Source organism: Panulirus ornatus, chromosome 8 (assembly GCF_036320965.1).
Source record: "Panulirus ornatus isolate Po-2019 chromosome 8, ASM3632096v1, whole genome shotgun sequence".
Lineage (NCBI taxonomy): Eukaryota > Metazoa > Arthropoda > Malacostraca > Decapoda > Palinuridae > Panulirus > Panulirus ornatus.
The window spans coordinates 20,960,871-20,985,193 of NC_092231.1; the positions used below are offsets into that span (position 1 = coordinate 20,960,871).

The following is a 24,323-nucleotide window of genomic DNA, read 5'->3' on the forward strand; positions in this document are numbered from 1 at the left end:
GTTTAATAATGTTTAACAACCCCACCACACTCCAGGATAGACTCCAATTCTAAGGCTTCATTATCTGTTCTTGATGCTACCTTGCCTCATGATAAATGGCGAAAATGCATGAAAGAAACGAAAAGGTATACAGTGATTTTATTCTGTAGGCTTCTTTATTTTGACAAAAACCATATATGTAAATCTATGGAGCATGGTTAAATACTTGAATAACATTTGAAAAAATTCACATCTTGATGCTGTTAGCCTTATATCCAGAAATAGAACCATTATCAATTTTATACACCTTTTTTTTAGGTATTCCATTGATTTTATTCATGTATAGAATAAATGAAAAATATTAAGTGTAATAACTGAATAAGTACATAAACATCCATATCACACAAATCAGTACAGTGGTTCAGAGTAGAAATTTATATTCAGAATTTTCCTCATGATGTTTCAGTCACCAGATAAACCCATCCAGCCTTGCAGGAAAGATAGCAACAACTTTCAAAATGGAAAGCAGAAAATCTTTTTGTTGCTTTGGCTTATCATCAGCATGAAGTGGTTTCCTCTTGCTTGCAGTCTTGAAAAATAAAAATAATACTGAAGTTTGTGGTCTATGACATTCTACAGATTCAGTGACCTAGAGGAGCATTATGTAGAGCAGGGAATGCTAACTTGTAGTTAAAAAAAAATTTTGGATGCTGCTGTTTAGTTAATTGTTAGTCATTATCTGATGAGGAATTAATTGGATCTTATGTATATATATGTACAGTGTAAACCAGTTGTGGCTTTAAATATTGCAGGAGAATTATATTTAAACCATTTAGAGTAAAACTGAAAGATAATTCTATTGTAATAGTTGGAGATGGAATAATTTTTGAATTTTCTGTACTGAAAGTGAAGTGTAAAGTTTGGGGACTTAAGCAGTTTTTTTTTTACTTATATATGCTATGTATGAAAATGTAAACAATTAGTCAGTAAGGTGTTTTTCCGTGATGCACTCTGTATGCAAAACTAGTCCCATGCAGTTTTCGTACCTATACATGCTTTTCAGCTCTTGTGACATTTACCCTTCCAATTGTCTTTATAATTGTGCATCTTTCCTCTGTTCTTTTCTTTGATGTGATTGATGGTTTAGTTCCGATTGAGTGAAAAAATACCATACACGTGGAGTACATAGATACTGAACTTTCAGATTGAAAACTTTGAATCTACTGTGGGATTATAAGTATTTGATAAGGCTGAAAACTGGAAAGTTTTGAAAGATTATAAAGCCTGAATATAGTGACTCTAAAATATTGATGTTAAGCATCTTCAGACATCCTTTCTTAAAATGTGGTCATTACCATGCTGTTTCTTATGTTCAGAGAGGGAAGGGAAATGATTCATTCTCAGGTGTAGGTGAAACCTTTGTTTTTAAAATGGTAGTCACCCATAAAATCTGTAAAATGCACCTGTTTGTCTCATTTGTTCTTGACGTTACTTTGCTAAAGTGGGAGATGGTGAACAAGTTTGAAAGACAGAAGTATTATGCCACTGTACTTGCTTGCAAGCAGCAATTTTACATCTTGATGTAGATACTTGAACTGTTGAGTAATACATATCTTAAAATTTTTTCAAACTTTTCCCCCATTTCATGTGTTACCAAGGTAGTGCCAGGAACAGAAAACAGCCTCATTTGCTTACATTCACTTATAGCTGTCATGCATGATACCCCATATGCACAGCCAAGCCCCACAGATATTCCTTGAATTCTTCCATTCAGATCAGACTTACATCATCACTTTCTCTCTACCTTTTCGTTTTCTTTTGCTTATTTTCCTTGCTCATCTCCCTAAATTGAAATTCTTGTTGCAAGAGTTTTAATATAGAAACTCTGCATATTTATTTTAACAAGATTTTAATTTCTGCTAAAATAAAAGTAAGCTGTAACAGTCATTATTGACTGTGAATGGTTTCCTACATATGATTTGTAGGTATTTGTTACAAATTGTATGTATAATGAGGAAAGTAATGGCACACTACATATAGATACGATGAAATACTCATACTGCTTTATAATATGCCAATTTTTTTTATATTATTTTTCATAGCTTATCAGGTATCTTTATATGGCACTATTTTTCTGATGTGTATAACTGGAAATCTGTACATTTTTGTTATACCCATGATGGTAGTCATTATCTTCTAAGTATAACTACCATGCATAATTTGAATGCTCTCTGATGTTTCACACCTGAGCCTTTAAGTTGGGGTTTTTAGAACTGCTTAAATTGTATTTTTTCCCTCAGTATTCCCTAACCTATTTAGAGTTTGTTAACTTGAAGGTGAACTGTAAATGTTTTCATATTTACACTTGTGTGGTAGCACTGCAATACTTTTTAGTTAAGCTCTTCACAACACAACTTCCTCTGATTTTGTTCCTCCTCTGAGTGTCATGTCTCCAGACTTATTATGCAGTAAGGTAACCTGTTTTGGCAGCTTGATTTGCAGAAATATTTTGTTTATTGTTGGTGCGTGTTGCGCCACATGTTATTGACCAAGAGCAGTCATATGCCAAATATCACTACACCTCTAGTCATTTGCTAACATTTTCTCATCCATATTTGTGTGTTTGATTGTTAACAGAGAGACTTTGTGGACGGTGGTACTTATATATTGGATAAATGGAAAGATACTAAATGCATTGAGGACTTTGTGCAGGGAAAGTAAGGCATTTGTGTGAGAGAGAAGGGAGTAAGGTTAATGATTCCTCATGAAATAGGGTCAGTGTCAAGGATATGTAATGTCACCATGTGTATTTACCCTATTTATGGACGGGATTATGATGTATATCAATGCAAGGGTCTTGGAATGATGGGAAGATGCATAGTATGCATGAGGTGAGGATGTACAGGAGGTGAATCAGGTGATGTTTGCAGATGACACTGCTTTAGTGGCAGACCAGAAAAAAATCAGAAACTGGTGATTAAATTTTGGAGACTGTATGAAAGCAGAAAGTTGAAAGTAAATGTGGACAAAATTAAGGGTATGAAAAGGGGGATGAGTACAAGTTTGAATGGAGAGGACTTGGAGGAAGTGGGGGCTGAAATGAGTCACAGGGTAGATGCGGCAAAGGTCCTGGGTAGAAAATCCCTGAAGTCTTCTTGAGGGATTTACGAGTTATTCACTTAACCAGGTATTCTGTTCGGGCAAAGGTGAGTATTTGAAGATGAAGTAGTCCCATCATTATTCTATGGATTGAATAATTGGGCTGTGAATGCAGAGGAAAGGAAGAAAATGGATGTGTTGGAAGAGAGATGCATAAAGACAATATATGGGGTATGAGGCAAATTGATCTTATAAGAATTGACAGTGCAGAATAAAGGTGCAGTTGTAATCAGAGCCTTATTGAAAGAGCTTACCATGGTATGCTGAAATGGCTTAAACTTTTGGAGAGAATGAGCAAAGAAAAGATTGGTAAGAGAGAGTAAATGTTAGAAGTGGAGGGATAAAAAGATCGAGATGGAATGATGGAGACTTTGGGGAATTAGGACCTAAAGATTCAAGAGGGTGAGAAATATGCACAGGATAAAATGATTCAGAGCAATGTGGTATATGAAGTGTAATGTGCTGTCAGTGAGCTGAGGTCAGGGGATGCAAAGCAGTGAAGGTAAACCATGGAATTGTCTGTGGATGTTAGGCTCTGGTTTCAGTACATTGTGCATGACAGCTAGAGAGCAAGTGTTTGCAAAGGAGGCCATTTTATCTGACACTACCTCATTAAGGCAGGAGAAGCAGTTGTGTATAGAAAAAGATAATTATGTATAATCTCAACTGAAAGTGCTCCTTAGATATGCAAATTTCTAGCTACCTTGCCACCTGTTCATCCTGCAGTTTTTACATTCTCACACTCCAGCCTGAAAGAAAACTACCTGCTTCAGTTTTCTTTAATGTTGTCTGTTTTTACACTTTTAGATTCTCACTGTTGCTTGTATTATTCATGCTAGTTCTGCTGATATCAGTAGGCCATTTGAATATAGCAACGTCTCTTAACTTTCTGACTCTTCCATCCATTCGATTATGCACCTTAACTTGGACCTGAATTTTCTGCTTTTCCTGCTAGTGATGTCAGAGTTAGTTGGGTGAGTAAAGAAAACTGCCCCTCAACCTTGGCCTGACTTATTTTTTTCCATTGTAATCAAGAAATCAGGTTACAGATTTTAAGCTTGATTTTTGCTCATGCCCACCTCTGAAGATGTGCTTTCAGTTCACCCAGTTGTTGCCTCTACTGACCATAGCTGTTGCTGCATTAGATCATTTTAGATAATCATTCACCCAGTTGTTTATAGGTACCTGGCTCATGAGACTTTGAAACCAAAGATGGTTAATGCTACCTTCAGTACTTTCCTGTGTACCCGTTGCTATGAAACTGGTATTTTCAAAAAAGTTTGCCATTGTCAAACACTGCTCTAGAAACTAGAAAATAAAACTATTTTCACTGCATGCATATTTATAACTTTTCATTGTATGATAGAAAAATACATAACAGAATACATCCTTGTCTTGCTCCAGCATTAAATCTACATTTATTTCCCATATATGCTTATCTCTAAAACTCAGAACTGGAACTACCAGCTTCTCTTCCATATAAAACCTATCACATTTGTTCTGTGTTAACTCTTATGAGCTCTCCTAGTTAAATGCTGCATGCACATTCCTACACATTTTTTTTTTTTTCAGCAAAAATTTTATTTGTCAATTATGATTTACAAAGCCATGCATTTCAGTAAATCTTCCATGTTTCTCTCACCATACCTCATAAAATTGACTGAACCCTGCTACACAACTGCCTCATATGAAACCAGGTGATATCTAATCATCTATTTCCATTTCTTTGTAGATTACTCTTCTAATGCATTTCAAACACATCACATAAAGGCACTGTGCAGTGCCATTATGATTATACTAAATACTAATAGCAGCAGTTGAAATATATATTCTTCTGTACTGCAGATTTATCAAGGCAGAATATCATAATACATAAGCTTATCCCACATTCATATACATTTCTTCCTTCATCTTGTTTTATACCTTCATCTCTGTCTCAGGAAATGAGCATTTGAGTCTTCTTTATGTCATGATTCATTGATTCTAGTAAATAAAAGTAAAAGAGATGTATGAGTTAAAAGCTAGATAGTGTTCATGAAATGTAAGAGAATGCAAGTGACAAAGGGTGAAGTTTATTAAAGTTGGAGAAAGTATTTTAAAGTACTGATTGAAAATGATGGTGAGAGAAATGCATCTATTGGCACCCCAGGGATAAAAGTAAAAAGAGTGAGGAATAGATATATGTAATAGGAAAACATTACAAAAAAGAAGTAAGAAGATTATTCAAGTTCTTAAAAAAGATTGAAAAGTTGAGACTGCAGATGGATTGATATGATAACTAATGGAGATAAAACTACAGTAGAGTGGTTTGGAAAGTATGCATGAAGCATGGAAAAGGGCTGTATGCCTAATGACTCGGCAAGGAGGTAAATGTTCAACTGCTTATTGGAGAGGCAAGTTAGAGTAAATATAAAATTTACTGAGGAATAAATCGTAATAGATTGTTAGCAAGGTTTATGGTAGGATAATGACTAGCAGTGTTTAAAGAAAAAGTGAACCATTATTGGTGAATGATTGATTGAAGATTATCTTCCACACCAATACTGTTAGTGAAAAACAAGGTGGGTCTTAGATGGGAGGAGGGTAAATGGTGTATGCATCACTCGTGCATTTAGAAAAGCCATAAAGTAAAAGTTAAAGCTCTCTGGAAAGACCTGACTCTGTGTTGTTTAAGAAGACTTCTTAATGTTGTTAAGTGCACAAGCAAGAGTAAGTGGTTAGAAATACATAAGGGTATGCATCAAGGTTGTGTGATGTCACCATGATTATTTAAGTTTTTTATGGATGAAACACTAAATGAGATGTGGAGTGATTGTGTTGTATTACTTGATTGTAGAGAAATCAAATGAAAGTTGCCATAGTTGCTTTATGCAAAAGATGCTATTGTCAAAATCTTTAGGAAGTGCTGAATAGAGTGATAGGACATTTTAATGCCATATGTTGGAGGATGCTGAGAGTGACTGTATGAACAAAATCCCAGTCTTTGAATGGAATGTATATAATTTTTTTTTCTAAGAACTAGATGTTATAAGTGTTCAGATATTTTGGGGTGAATTTCACCAAGGTCAGTAGTGAGAAAGCTTAAGTTAACAGCAGGATCATTCAAGGAAGAAAATTTGAAGGTGCTATGAAAGCATAGATTAATGGGAAAAATATAAGCACATTGTCCAGGAAGGTCACCAGGAGGAATACTTTCTAGACAATCTGTGCTTAAATTTTTCCCATTAAGCTTTCATTGCACCTCCAGATTTTCTACCTTAGATATTTAAGACTGATATTTGGATGTGAAACTCAAGATTGTGTGGGATAGGATAGGTCAGAAACATGGGAATACACAGTTGCTAAGTTTTTAAGGTATGAATTCTAAGTTAGGGTGACCTACTTTTGGTCAGTGGCTGAAGTGTTTATCAGTATCCATCTGCAAATGAATTTACATTACTGTGCTGAAGAATATACATAAATCTTCTTGAAAATGTGGATATGCATACATATATGGACGTTGATATTTAGATAAGATATCATACATCATTTACTAGAATGAACTCTTTTGAAGTTATTTTTTGTGGTTTTTATGAAAGCTAGGTATCATTATTGTAATTGATAGATATATTATTTCTGTATTCTCATTGACAATTGTTAGTTATCTGGTCAACTGACTGTGAACTGTAACCATTTCCCTTCCCCAAAGAAGTTGCCCTTGATACTGATACTGCCTAATATATAATGGAGAGTTGTAATATTTGAAATATAATTGTTAATCAAAGAATTTGAGATTGTTTACATGATTAAACTTAAATTTTTTTGCAGATATGTATCACATTTGTGAGCAAATCCTGTTTCTTTTTGTAACACATTCCTTACCACAGCATTATAACTTTTTACAGAACTTGCAAGTGCATCATATTGTAATGTATATAATTGATATGTACATAGGTTTTATTTTTATTTACTTAGGTTTATCTGTCAACACTTTTTCATCTACTTGTGCCATGATTCCTCTTCCCAAATTTAATTGTTCATTTTAAATTTATTAGGCAGAAGGTAGGTCACCCAGTAGAAAACAATCAATTTGGCCCAAAATGATACTGGTATTATATGTTTTCGTTGAAAAACTCATCAGTATTAAAAATGTATAGAACTCTGTAGAGCCTCAGGAACAGTAGTCATATACAAAAGTTTAATAAATTCACATCAGTTTTGTATTTGACAACTATTTTCTAAGTATAACAGGTTTTATGTTGTGTTAATATTGTATAAATTTAACCATAATTTTGTTATATTGGTCCTCCAAAATCTTTGGTCATCCTGTGTTATGTCCATGGTACCAATAATGTAAATTTTTAACATTAGCTCCTGTCTTATGGCATGTTTGTCCTTGTTAAAAGTTATAGCAGTTTACTGCAATTGTAGCTATTTAGTGTGATGAGTTGCTTTTTTGACCTTCCTGTGTCTTTCATCCTTCTCATTCTGTGATTAAAAGATTTCTTAACTCTTAGTTTTATTTTCATTACTTATTTAATACTGTCATGAAAAGATTCTGCCCATATCACCTCGATCTAACAGAAGAAAATTGTTGTCTGAAAGTGGATATATATATATTCAGTCAATCAGAATGTGAAGAGCCAGTTGTAACATCCTTCAATGTATATAGAATACTCCTGAGTTAAGTATTTATTGTGAATAATTATTTCTTAGTTTAATGCCTTTACAGTAACACTGCAAACAAATGCCAAAGAATGATAATGTGCCTTAGGCATCCTGTATGCAAATACTATAAAATTATGTAAACTTCAGGATATCCCATTTAGTTAGGTTCATTATTTACTCCAGCCACTTCGAATACCCTAGTTCAGTCCACTGACAGCACGTCGGCCCATGTATATCACATTGTTCCAGTTCACTCTATCCCATACATACCTTTCACTGTCTTGCATGTTCAGGCCCTGATCACTAAAAATCTTTTTCACTCTTGTATCTCGAATCTAGTCTTCTCCTTCTATTTACTCCATCCACTTCTGCCACATATATCTGCTTTGTTAACCTTTTCTCACTCATTCTCCTTATGTCCAAGTCATTTTAGCACCCCCTTTCAGCTCTCAACCACACATTTTTTTTGTTACCACACCTCTTTCTCACTCTTTCATCTCGTATTCAAGCAACACACCCTTTCTTCACTTATTCACTCAAACCATTCACACCACTTATTGTCTTCAGACATTTCATTTCCGATACCTCCATCCATGTCTGCACAAAATCATCTGCAGCCCATGTCTTGCATCCATATATAATTATTAGGTCTTTAAAAATACCAGACTTGTCCTCCAGACAATGACTTCTCTTTCTGCATTCTTAAATCCTCCCACAACCTTCATCCCCACACCCACCCTATAACTCACTTCTTCCATGGTTCCATTTGCTACTGTGTCCACTCTCAGGTAACTAAAACACTTCACTTCCTCCAGTTTTTCTTAATTCAAACACACCACAACTACCTGTCCTTCAACCATGCTTAATGTAATAACCTTGCCTTTATTCACATTTCTTCTCACCTTCCTTTCACACATGCTTCCCACCCTAGTCACCAATTTCTGCAGTTTCTCACTTGAATTTGCCACTAGTGCTGTATCATCAGTAAACAACAGCAGACTCACTTCCCAGGTCCTCTCATCCATAAACAAATTAAACAGGCATGATGACATCTCACACCCCCTGCCACAGACCAACTTTTGCTTGGAATGACTCAATATCCTCTCTTCCTACTCGTACACATGCTTTATCATTTTTTTTTATTTTTTTATTATACTTAATCGCTGTCTCCTGTGTTAGAGAGGTAGCACAAGGATACAGACGAAAGAATGGCCCAACCCACCCACATACACATGTATATACATAAACGCCCACACACGCGCATATACATACCTATACATTTCAACATATACATACATATATACAGACATATACATATATACACATGGATATATTCATACATGCTGCCTTCATCCATTCCCGCTGCCACCCCACCACACATGAAATGGCATCCCCCCTCCCCCTGCATGCATGCAAGGTTGCACTAAGGAAAGACAGGCCACATTCATTCACTCAGTCTCTAGCTGTCATGTGTAGTGCACCCAAACCACAGCTCCCTTTCCACATCCAGGTCCCACAAAACTTTCCATGGTTTACCCCAGACGCTTCAAATGTCCTGGTTCAGTCCATTGACAGCACGTCGACCTCGGTATACCACATCGTTCCAATTCACTCTATTCCTTGCACGTCTTTCACCCTCATGTATGTTCAGGCCCCAATCACTCAAAATCTTTTTCACTCCATCCTTCCACCTCCAATTTGGTCTCCCACTTCTCCTCGTTCCCTCCAACTCTGACACATATATCCTCTTTGTCAATCTTCCCTCACTCATTCTCCCCATGTGACCAAACTGTTTCAATACACCCTTTTCTGCTCTCTCAACCACACTTTTTATTACCACACATCTCTCCTACCCTTTCACTACTTACTCAATCAAACCACCTCACACCACATATTGTCCTCAAACATTTCATTTTCAACACATCCACCCTGCTCTGCACAACCCTATCTATAGCCCATGTCTTGCACCCATATAACATTGTTGGAACCACTATTCCTTCAAACATACCAATTTTCCATCCCGTCGCTCACAACCCTTTTTAATCTGTCCACCTCTCACCTTTCGCATGCCACAAGCATCTTCTGCGCATGCCATCACTGCTTCCCTAAATACTTCCAAGTCTTTACTCCTGGAGTTCCAATTCATCATTCCCATAGTTTCATTTACTCTAACCTTTTGCCACTCTGCACTCAACTTTCCTGGTATTTCTTTACACAAATATCTTTTCCAAGATCACTTACTGTCATCACTCTTATCTCAGTGATAATGTATCCTCTTTTCCGAAAACCTCTACAAATCTTCATACTCAGCTCTAAAAGGTAGTGATTAGACATTCCACCAGCTGCCCTTCTCAACACATTCTCCAACCAAAGTATCTTTTGCACACCCATCAATTTATATAAAATCCTACAGTGCCTGCTGACCATCATTCCTACCCACATACTTTTGTATATCCCTCTTTTTAAACCAGGTATTCTCAATCAAAAGTCCATTTTTGGCTAATAATTCCACAAGCTTTCCATTCACTTTACTGAATACCCCATACCTCCCCAAAATATACCCACAAGCACCACATTACTCACCTTTGCATTTAAATCGCCCATCACAAATACCCAGTGTCTTGCATCAAAACTTTTGACATTCTCACTTGGCTACTCCCAAAACAATTGTCTTTCATGATCTATCTTCTCATGGTCAAGTGGATAAGTAGTGATAATCGCCCATCTCATACCATCCACTTTCATTTTTACCCACACCAGTCTAGAGCTAACTTCCTTACACTTTCAAACAGTTCCACAATTTCTGTTTCTGCCATAGTTTTACTCCTTCCTTGACTCTTGTCCCCTCACCAACCCCTGACTTTGCTCCTTAGACATTTCCAAACCATTATTTCCTTTTATCCTTGATATTCTTTTTTACTCAGAGCCAGAACATCCAGGTTTCTTTCTGCAAACATACTTCATGTCTCTCCTCATTTTGGTTACATCCACACATATTTAGACATCCCAGCCCGAGTCTTCAAGGAGGATAAGCACTCCCCACTTGGTTCATTCTTCTGTTCCATCTGTTGAAATTTGATATACAGGAAGGAGAGGGATTTCCATCCACCTGACTCCCACCTCCTTTAGTCACATTCTACATATGCAGGGAATATGGAGGAAGAATTCTTTCTCCCCTACCCCAAGGATAAGTTGTTTAGGTACAGAGGTTCTTAACAGGTTTGATTGTAATTCTTTTATGCGGGATTAGAGGGAATAATCTCAAAGAAAATCATCACATAGATTTCAAATATTCTTCCAATTTATCTTATTACTACCTGTCTTCTCTTGTCTATCATTTTTTATACCTAACTCAGCTGCCCATGGAGTCTCATTCTTTAACTGTCAAACCAATATGAAAAACTCATTAGCAAATGTTTCAGATAATGGAGTTTAGCACATGACACTAGAATAGCACTAGAGGCAAGGCTGTGTTAATTAGTATAGAGATCAGGATAATGGGAGATGGGGAGGAGAGAGCATTAATGAACTACCGAAAATAAGAGAATGTTTTGGATGGTGAATTGTGTGAAAATAGCAGGATAAACATGGGTGCTATGAAAGTGCATGGGGAAGTGATAGCCAACAAAGATGACATGAAAAGGAAATGGAACACGTATTTTGAATGAATGCTGAGTATGTGTTATGATAGGAGGCAGGAGAGGTGTCTTTGGGATGAGATGGGATTTGCAGTGAGATGTAGTAAATGGAATGTTAAAAAAAAAGGGGAAGTATTGAAAGCCTTGAACAAGATGAAATGTGGTGGAGTTGAAAAAGGATAGGATTCCAACAGAGTCTCTCAAAAAAAGGAGGCAACACTAATAATGACTGGTTAGTTAAGTCATTTGACATACATGTGGCTCAAGGTGAGGTGCCAGAGGAGTGGTAGAATGCATGCACTGTGAATGATTTTCATGAATTTGTCAAGTGCTGGAACCTAATGGTTTTCAGTATTTTTTAATATGAAAAAGATATTTGAAAACTTCAAAATGTACACATGGAATTATTTTTTTTTTTTTTTTATACTTTGTCGCTGTCTCCCACGTTTGCGAGGTAGCGCAAGGAAACAGACGAAAGAAATGGCCCCCCCCCCATACACATGTACATACACACGTCCACACACGCAAATATACATACCTACACAGCTTTCCATGGTTTACCCCAGACGCTTCACATGCCTTGCTTCAATCCACTGACAGCACGTCAACCCCTGTATACCACATGACTCCAATTCACTCTATTTCTTGCCCTCCTTTCACCCTCCTGCATGTTCAGGCCCCGATCACACAAAATCTTTTTCACTCCATCTTTCCACCTCCAATTTGGTCTCCCTCTTCTCCTCGTTCCCTCCACCTCCGACACATATATCCTCTTGGTCAATCTCTCCTCACTCATTCTCTCCATGTGCCCAAACCATTTCAAAACACCCTCTTCTGCTCTCTCAACCACGCTCTTTTTATTTCTACACATCTCTCTTACCCTTACGTTACTTACTCGATCAAACCACCTCACACCACACATTGTCCTCAAACATCTCATTTCCAGCACATCCATCCTCCTGCGCACATCTCTATCCATAGCCCACGCCTCACAACCATACAACATTGTTGGAACCACTATTCCCTCAAACATACCCAGGAGTAGCAATACTCCTGAAACAGGAGTTGTGGGAGTATGTGATAGAATGTAAGAAAGTAAATTCTCGATTAATATGGGTAAAATTGAAAGTTGATGGAGAGAGGTGGGTGATTATTGGTGCATATGCACCTGGGCATGAGAAGAAAGATCATGAGAGGCAAGTGTTTTGGGAGCAGCTAAATGAGTGTGTTAGCGGTTTTGATGCACGAGACCGGGTTATAGTGATGGGTGATTTGAATGCAAAGGTGAGTAATGTGGCAGTTGAGGGAATAATTGGTATGCATGGGGTGTTCAGTGTTGTAAATGGAAATGGTGAAGAGCTTGTAGATTTATGTGCTGAAAAAGGACTGATGATTGGGAATACCTGGTTTAAAAAGCGAGACATGGAATTATATTTTAGCTTTATATTTCTTTAAAAGATATCTAAAAACTTGCAACCCTTTATATAAGATCATATATTTTGGCTTTTAAGAAATTCAACACTTTTTACTTTAACAATATTGTCTAAAATTCCTTCAGTACATTTGCTCCTTCCATTGTTGTTTATGATTCATATTTGACTCTGAGACAATTATGTCTTTTAGAATATCCTTAATACATGACAGTATGACCAGTTCTTGTTCAACAAAGAATTGTCTCAAAATGGCAGTTTCTGTTAGAGGAGAAGTACCATACTAAAATAAGTTTCTTTATCTGTTGTTTATTATTTTCTATGGGACTTCCAAGTAGCATCTATTATGCCATGTACATCGTTTATTATTTTTTATGGGACCTCCAAGTAGCATTTATTATGCCATGTACATCAAACTTTTTTCTGCTCATAAATCCATCATGAAGTGTAACTCACATATATAAAAAGCTGGATGTAACTACTTTAGTCACAACATCTGCTATTTCATTACTGCTAATACTATGTTCTGGCAGTAGCAAAGATCAACACTCTTATGCATTAAGTGAATTCTTACAATCCAGTCTTGGACTGTTTAAACTGTATAAGCCTGTGTATACATATGTATATGTGTATGTATGGGTGTTTATATATATAAAAAGAGGGCAAATGAGAGTTGGGGTGAGAGAGTATCATTAGATTTTAGGGAGAATAAAAAGATGTTTTGGAAGGAGGTAAATAAAGTGCGTAAGACAAGAGAACAAATGGGAACATCGGTAAAGGGGGCTAATGGGAAGGTAATAACAGGTAGTGGTGATGTGAGAGGGATATGGAGTGAGTATTTTGAAGGTTTGTGGAATGTGTTAGATGATAGTGGCAAATACAGGGTGTTTTGGTCGAGGTGGAGTGTGAAGGGAGAAGGTCAGGGAGAATGGCTTGGTAAACAGAGAAGAGGTAGTGAAAGCTTTGCGGAAGATGAAAGCCAGCAAGGTGGCGGGTTTGGATGGTATTGCAGTGGAATTTATTAAAAAAGGGGGTGACCGTATTCTTGACTGGTTGGTAAGGTTATTTAATGTATGTATGTCTCATGGTGAGGTGCCTGAGGATTGGCGGAATGTATGCATAGTGCCATTGTACAAAGGTAAAAGGGATAAAGGTGAGTGTTCATATTACAGAGATAAGTTTGTTGACTATTTGTAGGAAATTATATGGGAGGGTATTGATTGAGAGGGTGAAGACATGCACAGAGCATCAGACTGGGGAAGAGCAGTGTGGTTTCAGAAGTGGTAGAGGATGTATGGATCAGGTGTTTGCTTTGAAGAATGTATGTGAGAAATACTTAGAAAAACAAATGGATTTGTATGTAGCATTTATGGATCTAGAGAAGGCATATGATAGAGCTGATAGAGATGCTCTGTGGAAGGTATTAAGAGTATATGGTGTGGGAGGCATGTTGCTAGAGCAGTGAAAAGTTTTTATCGAGGGTGTAAGGCATGTGTACGAGTAGGAAGAGAGGAAAGTGATTGGTTCTCATTGAATGTTGGTTTGCAGAAGGGGTGCTTGATGTCCTGGTTGTGGCAGTTGCTCTATTGCTCACAGTCATCCTAGCTGTTCATCCACCCCTAGGAGTTGGTCGATAAAATGGGTACCTGGCTCAGGCTAGGGTGTAAATGTTTATACATATATTCCTATGAAGGTGAAGATTTGTAGAGGTTTTCAGAAAAGAAGAGAGAATGTTGGGGTTAAGAGAGTGGTGAGAGTAAGTGAGCTTGGAATGGTAAAAGGTGAGAGGAGATGACATGATGGGAGTGGGGGAGGAATGGGATGTATTTAGGGAAGCAGTGATGGCTTATGCAAAAGATAATTGAGGGATAAGAAAGGTGGGAGTTGGGCAGATTAGAAAGGGTAGTGAGTGGTGGGATGAAGAAATAAGATTATTAGTGAAAGAAAAGAGAGAGGCATTTGGATGGATTTTGCAGGGAAGTAATGCAAATGACTGGGAGATGTATGAATGAAAGCAGCAGAAGGTGAAGAGAAAGGTGAAAAAGAGGGCAAATGAGAGTTGGGGTGAGAGAGTATCATTAAATTTTAGGGAGAATAAAAAATGTTTTGTAAGGAGGTAAATAAAGTGTGTAAGACAAGAGAACAAAGGGGAACATTGTTGAAGGGAGCTAATGGGGAGGTAATAACAAGTAGTGGTGAAATGAGGAGGAGATGGAGTGAGTATTTTGAAAGTTTGTTGAATGTGTTTGATGATAGAGTGGCAGATATAGGGTGTTTTGGTCGAGGTGGTAAGCAAAATGAAAGGGTCAGGGAGAATGATTTGGTAAACAGGGAAGTGGTAATGTAAGTTTTGTGGAAGATGAAAGCCGGCAAGGTGGCGGGTTTGGATGATATTGCAGTGGAATTTATAAAAAAGGGGGGTGACTGTGTTGTTGATTGGTTGGTAAGAATATTCAGTGTATGTATGGTTCATAGTGAAGTGCCTGAGGATTGGCAGAATGCATGCAGAATGCCATTGTGCAGAGGCAAAGGGGATAAGGATAAAGATGAATGTTCAAATTACAGAGGTATAAGTTTGTTGAGAATTCCTGAGAAATTATATGGGAGGGTATTGATTGAGAGGGTGAAGGCATGTACAGAGTATCAGATTAGGGAAGAACAGTGTGGTTTCAGAAGTGGTAGAGGATGTGTGGATCAGGTATTTGCCTTGAAGAATGTATGTGAGAAATACTTACAAAACACATGGATTCGTATGTAGCATTTATGGATCTGGAGAAGGCATATGATAGAGTTGATAGAGATGCTCTGTGGAAGGTAATAAGAGTATATGGTGGTGGAGGTAAGTCGCTAGAAGCAGCGAAAAGTTTTTACCGAAGATGTAAGGCATGTGTACGAGTAGGATGAGAGGAAAGTGAATAGCTCCCAGTGAATGTCGGTTTGCGGCAGGGGTGCTTGATGTCTCTATGGTTGTTTAATTTGTTTATGGATGGGGTTGTTAGGGAGGTGAATGCAAGAGTTTTGGAGAGAGGAGCAAGTATGCAGTCTGTTGTGGATGAGAGGGCTTGGGAAGTGAGTCAGTTGTTCGCTGATGATACAGTGCTGGTGGCTTATTCAAGTGAGAAACTGCAGAAGTTGGTGACTGAGTTTGGTGAAGTGTGTGAAAGAAGAAAGCTGAGAGTAAATGTGAATAAGAGCAAGGTTATTATGTTCAGTAGGGTTGAGGACTAGTTAATTGGGAGGTAAGTTTGAATGGAGAAGAACTGGAGGAAGTGAAGTGTTTTAGGTATCTGAGAATGGATTTAGCAGTGGATGGAACCATGGAAGTGGAAGTGAGTCACAGGGTGGGGGAGGGGCAAAGGTTCTGGGAGGGTTGAAAAATGTGTGGAAGGCGAGAACATTATCTCGGAGAGCAAAATTAGGTATGTTTGAAGGACTAGTGGTTCCAACAATGTTATATGGTTGTAAGGGATGGATTATTGATAGGGTTGTGCGGAGGAGGGTGGATGTGCTGGAAATGAGATGTTTGAGGACAATATGTGGTGTGAGGTGGTTTGATGAAGTAAGTAATGAAAGGGTAAGAGAGATGTGTGGTAATTTAAAGAGTGTGATTGAGAGAGCAGAAGAGGGTGTGTTGAAATGGTTTGGTCACATGGAGAGAATGGGTGAGGAAGGATTGACATAGAGGATATATGTGGCAGAGGTAGAGAGAACAAGGAGAAGCGGGAGACCAAATTGGAGGTGGAAGGATGGAGTGAAAAAGATTTTGAGCGATCAGGGCCTGAATATATAGGCGGGTGAAAGGCTGCAAGGAATAGAGTGAATTGGAATGATGTGGTATACTGGGGTGGACGTGCTGTCAATGGATTGAACCAGGGCATGTGAAGCATCTGGGGTAAACATGGAAAGTTTTGTCGTGCCTAGATGTAGAAAGGGAGCTGTAGTTTCAGTGTATTACACATGTCAGCTAGAGACTGAGTGTGAATGAATGTGGCCTTCGTTGTCCTTTCCTAGTGCTACCTTTCCGCGGGGGGAGAGAGAGAGGATGCTATTTCAAGTGTGGTGGGGTGGCGATGGGAATGGATGAAGGCAGCAAGTATGAATATGTACATGTGTATATATGTATTTGTCTGTATGGACTCATAGGAATAGGTATGTATATGTGCGTGTGTGGGCATTTATGTATGTACATGTGTATGTGGGTGGGTTGGGCTATTCTTTCATCTGTTTTCCTTGCGCTAACACGGGAGATGGCGATTAAGTATAATAAAAATAAATCCTACAAGTCCACAGGGAAATGAAACACGATGAATTCTCAAGTGCACTTTCATGTAATCACATCATCAAGGGAGATACAAGAAAGAAATATAGCAGTCAGTTGATATACAACGAAGAGATGTAACCAGGACACCATTTGTTTACCAAGTGGCGTCCTAGCTTTGTCTCTTCATTTTATATCAACTTACTGCTCTGTTTCTTTCTTGTATCTCCCCTGATGATATGATTATTACACAAAAGTGCACTTGGGAACTTGTCATGTTTCAATTCCCCATGGACTCATAGGAATATACTTGATCATTTGCTCAACTGTGAATCAGAATGATGTGGTATACTGGGGTCGACATGCTGTCAATGAACTGAACCAAAGCATATGAAACATCTGGGGTAAACCATGAAAAGGTCTGTGGAGCCTGGATATGTATAGGAAGCTGTGGTTTCGGTGCATTACACATGACAGCTGGAGAGTGCGTGTGAACAAATGTGGCCTTTTTTTGTCTGTTTTCCTGGCGCTACCTTGCTGAAGCAGGGGGTAGCGATGCTGTTTCCTGTGGGGCAGGGTAGCACCAGGAATGGGTAAAGGGAAGCAAATATAAGTACATGTGTATATATGTCAATGTATGTATATGTATTTGTGTATGTCTTCATATGTGCATGTATGGGCGTTTGTGTGTGAGTGGATGGGCCATTCTTCGTCTGTTTCTTGGTGCTACCTTGCTGGAGCAGGAAACGGCGATCGAGTATAATGAATAAAATACATACATACATACATATATATATTTCTTTTTTCTTTTAAACTATTCACCATTTCCCGCGTTAGCGAGGTAGCGTTAAGAACAGAGGACTGGGCCTTTGTGGAATATCCTCACCTGGCCCCCCTCTGTTCCTTCTTTTGGAAAATTAAAAAGAAATGAGAGGGGAGGATTTCCAGCCTCCCGCTCCCTCCCCTTTTAGTCGCCTTCTACAACACACAGGGAATACGTGGGAAGTATTCTTAATCCCCTACCCCAGGGATCATATATATACATATTCTTTATTCATTCATTTGTTGTACTTGGTCACTGTCTCCCGCATTAGCGAGGCAGTGCAAGAAAACAGACGAATGACCCAACCCACCCACATACATATACATAAATGCCCACACATGCACATATACATGCACATATACATTTCATTGTATACATACATATACATACCTAGACATTTCATTGTATACATACATATACATACACATGTACATATTCATACTTGCTGCCTTCACCCATTCCCGTCGCCACCCCACCACACATGAAACAGCACCCTCCTCCCCCCATGCATGCGAGAGGTAGCGCTAGGATAAGAGGGGCAAAAATGAAGTCTGTTGTGGATGAGAGAGCTTGGGAAGTGAGTCAGTTGTTGTTCGCTGATGATACAGCGCTGGTGGCTGATTCATGTGAGAAACTTCAGAAGCTGGTGACTGAGTTTGGTAAAGTGTGTGAAAGAAGAAAGTTAAGAGTGAATGTGAATAAGAGCAAGGTTATTAGGTACAGTAGGGTTGAAGGTCAAGTCAATTGGGAGGTAAGTTTGAATGGAGAAAAACTGAAGGAAGTAAAGTGTTTTAGATATCTGGGAGTGGATCTGGCAGCGGATGGAACCATGGAAGCGGAAGTGAATCATAGGGTGGGGGAGGGGGCGAAAATCCTGGGAGCCTTGAAGAATGTGTGGAAGTCGAGAACATTATCTCGGAAAGCAAAAATGGGTATGTTTGAAGGAATAGTGGTTCCAACAATGTTGTATGGTTGCAAGGCGTGGGCTATGGATAGAGTTGTGCGCAGGAGGGTGGATGTGCTGGAAATGAGATGTTTGTGGACAATATGTGGTGTGAGGTGGTTTGATCGAGTAAGTAATGTAAGGGTAAGAGAGATGAGTGGAAATAAAAAGAGCGTGGTTGAGAGAGCAGAAGAGGGTGTTTTGAAATGGTTTGGGCACATGGAGAGAATGAGTGAGGAAAGATTGACCAAGAGGATATATGTGTCACAGGTGGAGGGAACGAGAAGTGGGAGACCAAATTGGAGGTGGAAAGACGGAGTGAAAAAGATTTTGAGTGATCGGGGCCTGAACATGCAGGAGGGTGAAAGGTGGGCAAGGAATAGAGTGAATTGGATCGATATGGTATACCGGGGTTGACGTGCTGTCAGTGGATTGAATCAGGGCATGTGAAGCATCTGGGGTAAACCATGGAAAGCTGTGTGGGGCCTGGATGTGGAAAGGGAGCTGGGGTTTCGGGCATTATTGCATGACAGCTAGAGACTGAGTGTGAACGAATGAGGCCTTTGTTGTCTTTTCCTAGCGCTACCCCGCACACATGAGGGGGAAGGGGGATGGTATTCCATGTGTGGCGAGGTGGTGATGGGAATGAATAAAGGCAGACAGTGTGAATTGTGTGCATGAGTATATATGTATGTGTCTGTGTGTGTATATATATGTGTACATTGAGATGTATAGGTGTGTATATTTGCGTGTGTGGACGTGTGTGTATATACATGTGTATGGGGGTGGGTTGGGCCATTTCTTTCGTCTGTTTCCTTGCACTACCTCGCAAACGCGGGAGACAGCGACAAAGCAAAATAAATAAATAAATAAATAATATATATATATATATTCACCATTTCCTGTGGTAGTGTTAATAACAGAGGACTGAGCGTAAATGGGAAAATCCTTACTTGCCCTCTTTTCTGTTCTCTCTTTTGGAAAAGTAAAACTGGAGGGGAGGATTTATGGCCCCCTGCTTCTTCCCCCTTTTAGTCGCCTTTTACAACACACAGGGAATATGTGGGAAGTATTCCTTCTTCCTATCCCTAGACACTTCACATGCCCTGGTTCAGTCCATTGACAGCACATCGACCTTGGTATACCACACTGTTCCGATTCACTCTATTCCTTGCATGCCTCTCACCCTCCAGTATGTTCAGACCCCGAGATCATTCAAAATCTTTTTCACTCTGTCCTTCCACCTCCAATTTGGTCTCCTGCTTCTCCTTGTTCCCTCCACCTCTGACACTTATATCCTTTTTGTCAACCTTTCCTCACTTATTCTCTCCATATGTCTGAACCAATTCAACACACCCTCTTCTGCTCTCTCAACCATACTTTTGTTTCCACATATCTCTCTTACCCTTTCATTACTTACTCAATCAAACCACCGCACACCACATATTGTTCGCAAATATTTTATTTCTAACATATCCACCCTCCTCCAAACAACCCTATCTACAGCCCCATGCCTCACAACCATACAACATTGTTAGAACTACTATTCCTTCAAACATACCTATTTTTGCTCTCCGAGGTAACGTTCTCTCCTTCCAGACATTCTTCATCACTCCCAGAACCTTCACCACCTCCCCACCCTGTGACTCTTTTCTGCTTCCATGGTTCTATCCTCTGCAAAGTCCACTCCCAGATATCTAAAACACCTCTCCCTCCAATTTTTCTCCATTCAAACTTACATCCCAATTAACTTGTCCCTCCATGATACTGAACCTAGTAACCTTGCTCTTATTCAAATATGCTTTCAACTTTCTCCTTTCACACACTTTTCCAAATTCAATCACCAACTTCTGCAGCTCACTTGAATCAGCCGCTTGAGCTGTATCATCAGCGTTAATGGGATGGCCTTAATTAGGGCCTCAGCTGCCCGTGCCATCTCAGCTAACATAAAAAGAATACTGATATGACTTGGAGTGCACGCTGGGAATTCAAATAGATTGTAAATTTCTTTTAAGGAGATTGTTCAGTTAATTTAAGTGCAGCCTGAATAACATACCGCTCTGCAGTAAATATGAAAACTTCTTATGGAAGTTTTTCTGAGAATTTTCTTTGATAACTACAGCAAAGTACATATAGCATTTTTGCCTGTCAGTAAATTATTTTGTTTGCAGTGATTGATATGAACCTTCCACAGAAAGAACAAGCAAGACTTTCATAAACTGGGTTAAGCCATTTAATGCAAGAATAAAAATTGCCATTAACTCCTCAGCTCTGGTTGACTCTTCCAGATGTATGTTTGTACATTGAGGTTTGACCTGGGCAGCTGCTGAAGTGGCAGTGTTCAAGAATTTCTCTTCACAGATGGTTCAATTACAACCATGCCAATGACACTTTATTCTCAGGAGTTTTCTTGGAAGGGAATTGAGCAACTTTTAGCTTGATGTAGAGGTCTGGGCAAAAGAAGATTTCGAATTAATTGAGGATGACAGTCTGGTATTGTATTGTATGGAGTTATTTTATGAGCAAGACTTCTAGGAATGAAAGTTGACTAAGATGAGCCAGAAAAGCCATTTCTAGCACAAGCAAAAGCAGTGCATGTGATTAGTGCAGCAGGTTATGAATAATTATTTTGCTGAAAAAAATGAAGCAATAGTAACAAGAAGGTAATCACATTTTCAGTGTAGGTAAAATGAATGATAAAATATACATACTGGTAACATTCAGACCTTCCTCCTACACTTTTAATGCATTGTGCTGAATATCTACGAAACATTAACACATTATAAATAAAGGTGGCGGACTAAAAATACTTTTGATGTTTAAGTTTTTGTTGCTATGTGAATATCTTTGAAATGTTAGGTGGGTGGAAGGATAACAAACTGAAGAATTATGGGGTTGAATAGACTGCTTCTTCATTTTAAATGATTCTGGATGGAAAGGTATATGAGAATAGCAATTGAGAGGAAGGTGATTGAGTTTATTTTGGCAAAATACATAAACAGTGATCACATCTCAGTCTTTTTACCAAGGTTAGCACATAAAGCATAAGCAAATACTTATTTACAGTATGATTTTCCCAATACATTCAAAATAATTCATGGCACAAAGGAAGGAATGAACATGAGTGCAAAAATATGAATGTGTTAAATACACAGTAAATGATTTCATAATACCTAAAACCTAGATAGCCAAGCCCAGTTACTAGCACCAATGTAGAAGAATGAAAATTAGTTACAATCACACTAAGATCTTTAGCATCTAATTTATTTCATTAAAAAAAACGATTATATTTGTTTCTTAAGAACATCTTTCATTTGAAAGTGGAAGATGATTCCATACATCTGTATCTATATACATGTATGAATTCTTACCAAAACCTCCAACTTCAAGGTACACCACATCAAAAATCACCAGTTCCATACCTGAACTGATTATGAATTATTCTAACATTACATGTTCTATATTCTAAGACACTACCATTCATGGTGTTTCATGTGTTCCACTCTGTATTCCAGGCGAGACGGAAGTAGCAACTAAAACGTGGCGAGGCTCACTGGAGCAAAAGCCAGTGATCTGAAGGCAATGATGCAGCATACTGCAGTTCTATACAAGTAAGTCTAAACAAAATGGGGGAGGCCTGAGCCACCCTCTTTTTCAAAGTGGGGTTGGAGAAAGAAGGAGAGAGAAACTTGAAAACAGTGCATGTGATTGGTGCAACTGGTAATCTTATGCATAATGATTTTGCTGAAAATAATTGAAGCAATAATAACAAAAAGGTAATTACATTTTCAGTAGGTAAAATGAATGATAAAATATACACACTGGAATCATTCAAGCCTTCCCTCTACACTTTTCAATGCATTGTTCTGAATATCTACAAAACATTTACACATTATAAGTAGTAGTGGTGGACTAAAAATACTTTTGATGTTTAAGTTTTCATTGCTATGTCAATATCTTTGAAATGTTAGGTTAAACAATATTTTATGCAACTTGAAAAACATAAAATTCACAGGGGTAGAGGGGAAACCAAACCTTAGAATTAAGGCATTAAATAGATTGCTTTTTGATTTTAAATGATTCTGGATGGAAAGATATATGAGAATAGCAACTGACAGGAAGGTGACTGAGTTTATTTTGGCAAAATACATAAACAGTGATCACATCTGAATCTTTTTACCAAGGTTAGCACATAAAGCATATACAAATACTTATTTCTAGCATGATTTTCATAATACATTCAAAATAATTGATGGCACACAGTAAAGAATAAACATGAGTGTGAAAATATGACTGACTTAAATACACGTTAAATGATTTCATAATACCTAAAAGCTAGATAGCTGAGCCTGGTTACTAGCACCAATGTAAAAGAATAAGAAATTAGTTATGATCACATGAAAATCTTTAGCATCTAATTTATTTGATAAAAAACTTTCATATTTGTTTCTTAAAAAATCTTTCGTTTGACAGTGGAAGATAATTCCATAAATCTGTATATATGTACATATATGAATTCTTACCAAAAATTCCAACTCCAAGGTACATCACAGAAAATCACCGGTTCCATACCTGCACTGATTATAAATTACTTGTAACATTGCATGTCCTATGTTCTAGGGCACTACTATTTATGGTGTTTCATGTGTTTCACTCCATATTCCAGGCAGAGATGGCAGTAGCTTCTAAAAAGTAGGGGGCTCACTGGAGCAAAAGCCAGTGACCTGAAGCAGTTCTATACAAGTAAGTCTAAATGGGGTGCCTGAGCCCCCCTGCTTTTCAAAGTGGGAGAGAGAGAGAGAGAGAGAGAGAGAGAGGAGAGAGAGAGAGAGAGAGAGAGAGAGAGAGAGAGAGAGAGAGAGAGAGAGAGAGAGAGAGAGAGAGTTGAAAGTGGGGCATGTGATTGGTGCAGCTGGTAATTTTATGAATAATGATTTTGCTCAGAAAAAAGAATTGAAGCAATAATAACAAGAAGGTAATCACATTTCCAGTGTAGGTAAAATGAATGATAAAATATACATACTGGTAACATTCAGGCCTTCCCCATACACTTTTAATGCATTGTTCTGAATATCTACAAAACATTTACACATTATAAGTAGTAGTGGTGACCTAAAAATACTTTTGATGTATAAGTTTTCATTGCTGTGTGAATATCTTTGAAATGTTAGGTTAAACAATATTTTATGCAGCTTGAAAAACATGAAACTCACAGGGTGGAGGGAAACCAAACCAAAGAATTATGGCGTTGAATAGATTGCTTTTTGATTTTAAATGATTCTGGATGGAAAGGTTATGAGAAAAGCAATTGAGAGGAAGGTGATTGAGTTTATTTTGGTAAAATACATAAACAGTGATCACATCTGAATCTTTTTACCAAGGTTAGCACATAAAGCATATACAAATACTTATTTCCAGTATGATCTTCATAATACATTCAAAATAA

The 24,323-nt window shown here is 38.1% G+C and overlaps 1 protein-coding gene across 1 annotated transcript in view; it reads left to right on the forward strand.

Moving 5' to 3' along the window:
- LOC139749865 (HUWE1-associated protein modifying stress responses) overlaps positions 1 to 23,576 on the forward strand; it is a 97,717-nt gene extending 74,141 nt beyond the window's left edge. Inside the window, exons 5-6 of the mRNA XM_071664216.1 lie at positions 22,393 to 22,488; positions 23,544 to 23,576. Coding sequence (XP_071520317.1) covers positions 22,393 to 22,454 — 62 coding nt within the window. The 3' untranslated portion in view covers positions 22,455 to 22,488; positions 23,544 to 23,576. The remainder of the gene's footprint in view (positions 1 to 22,392; positions 22,489 to 23,543) is intronic.
- The last annotated feature ends 747 nt before the right edge of the window (positions 23,577 to 24,323 follow it).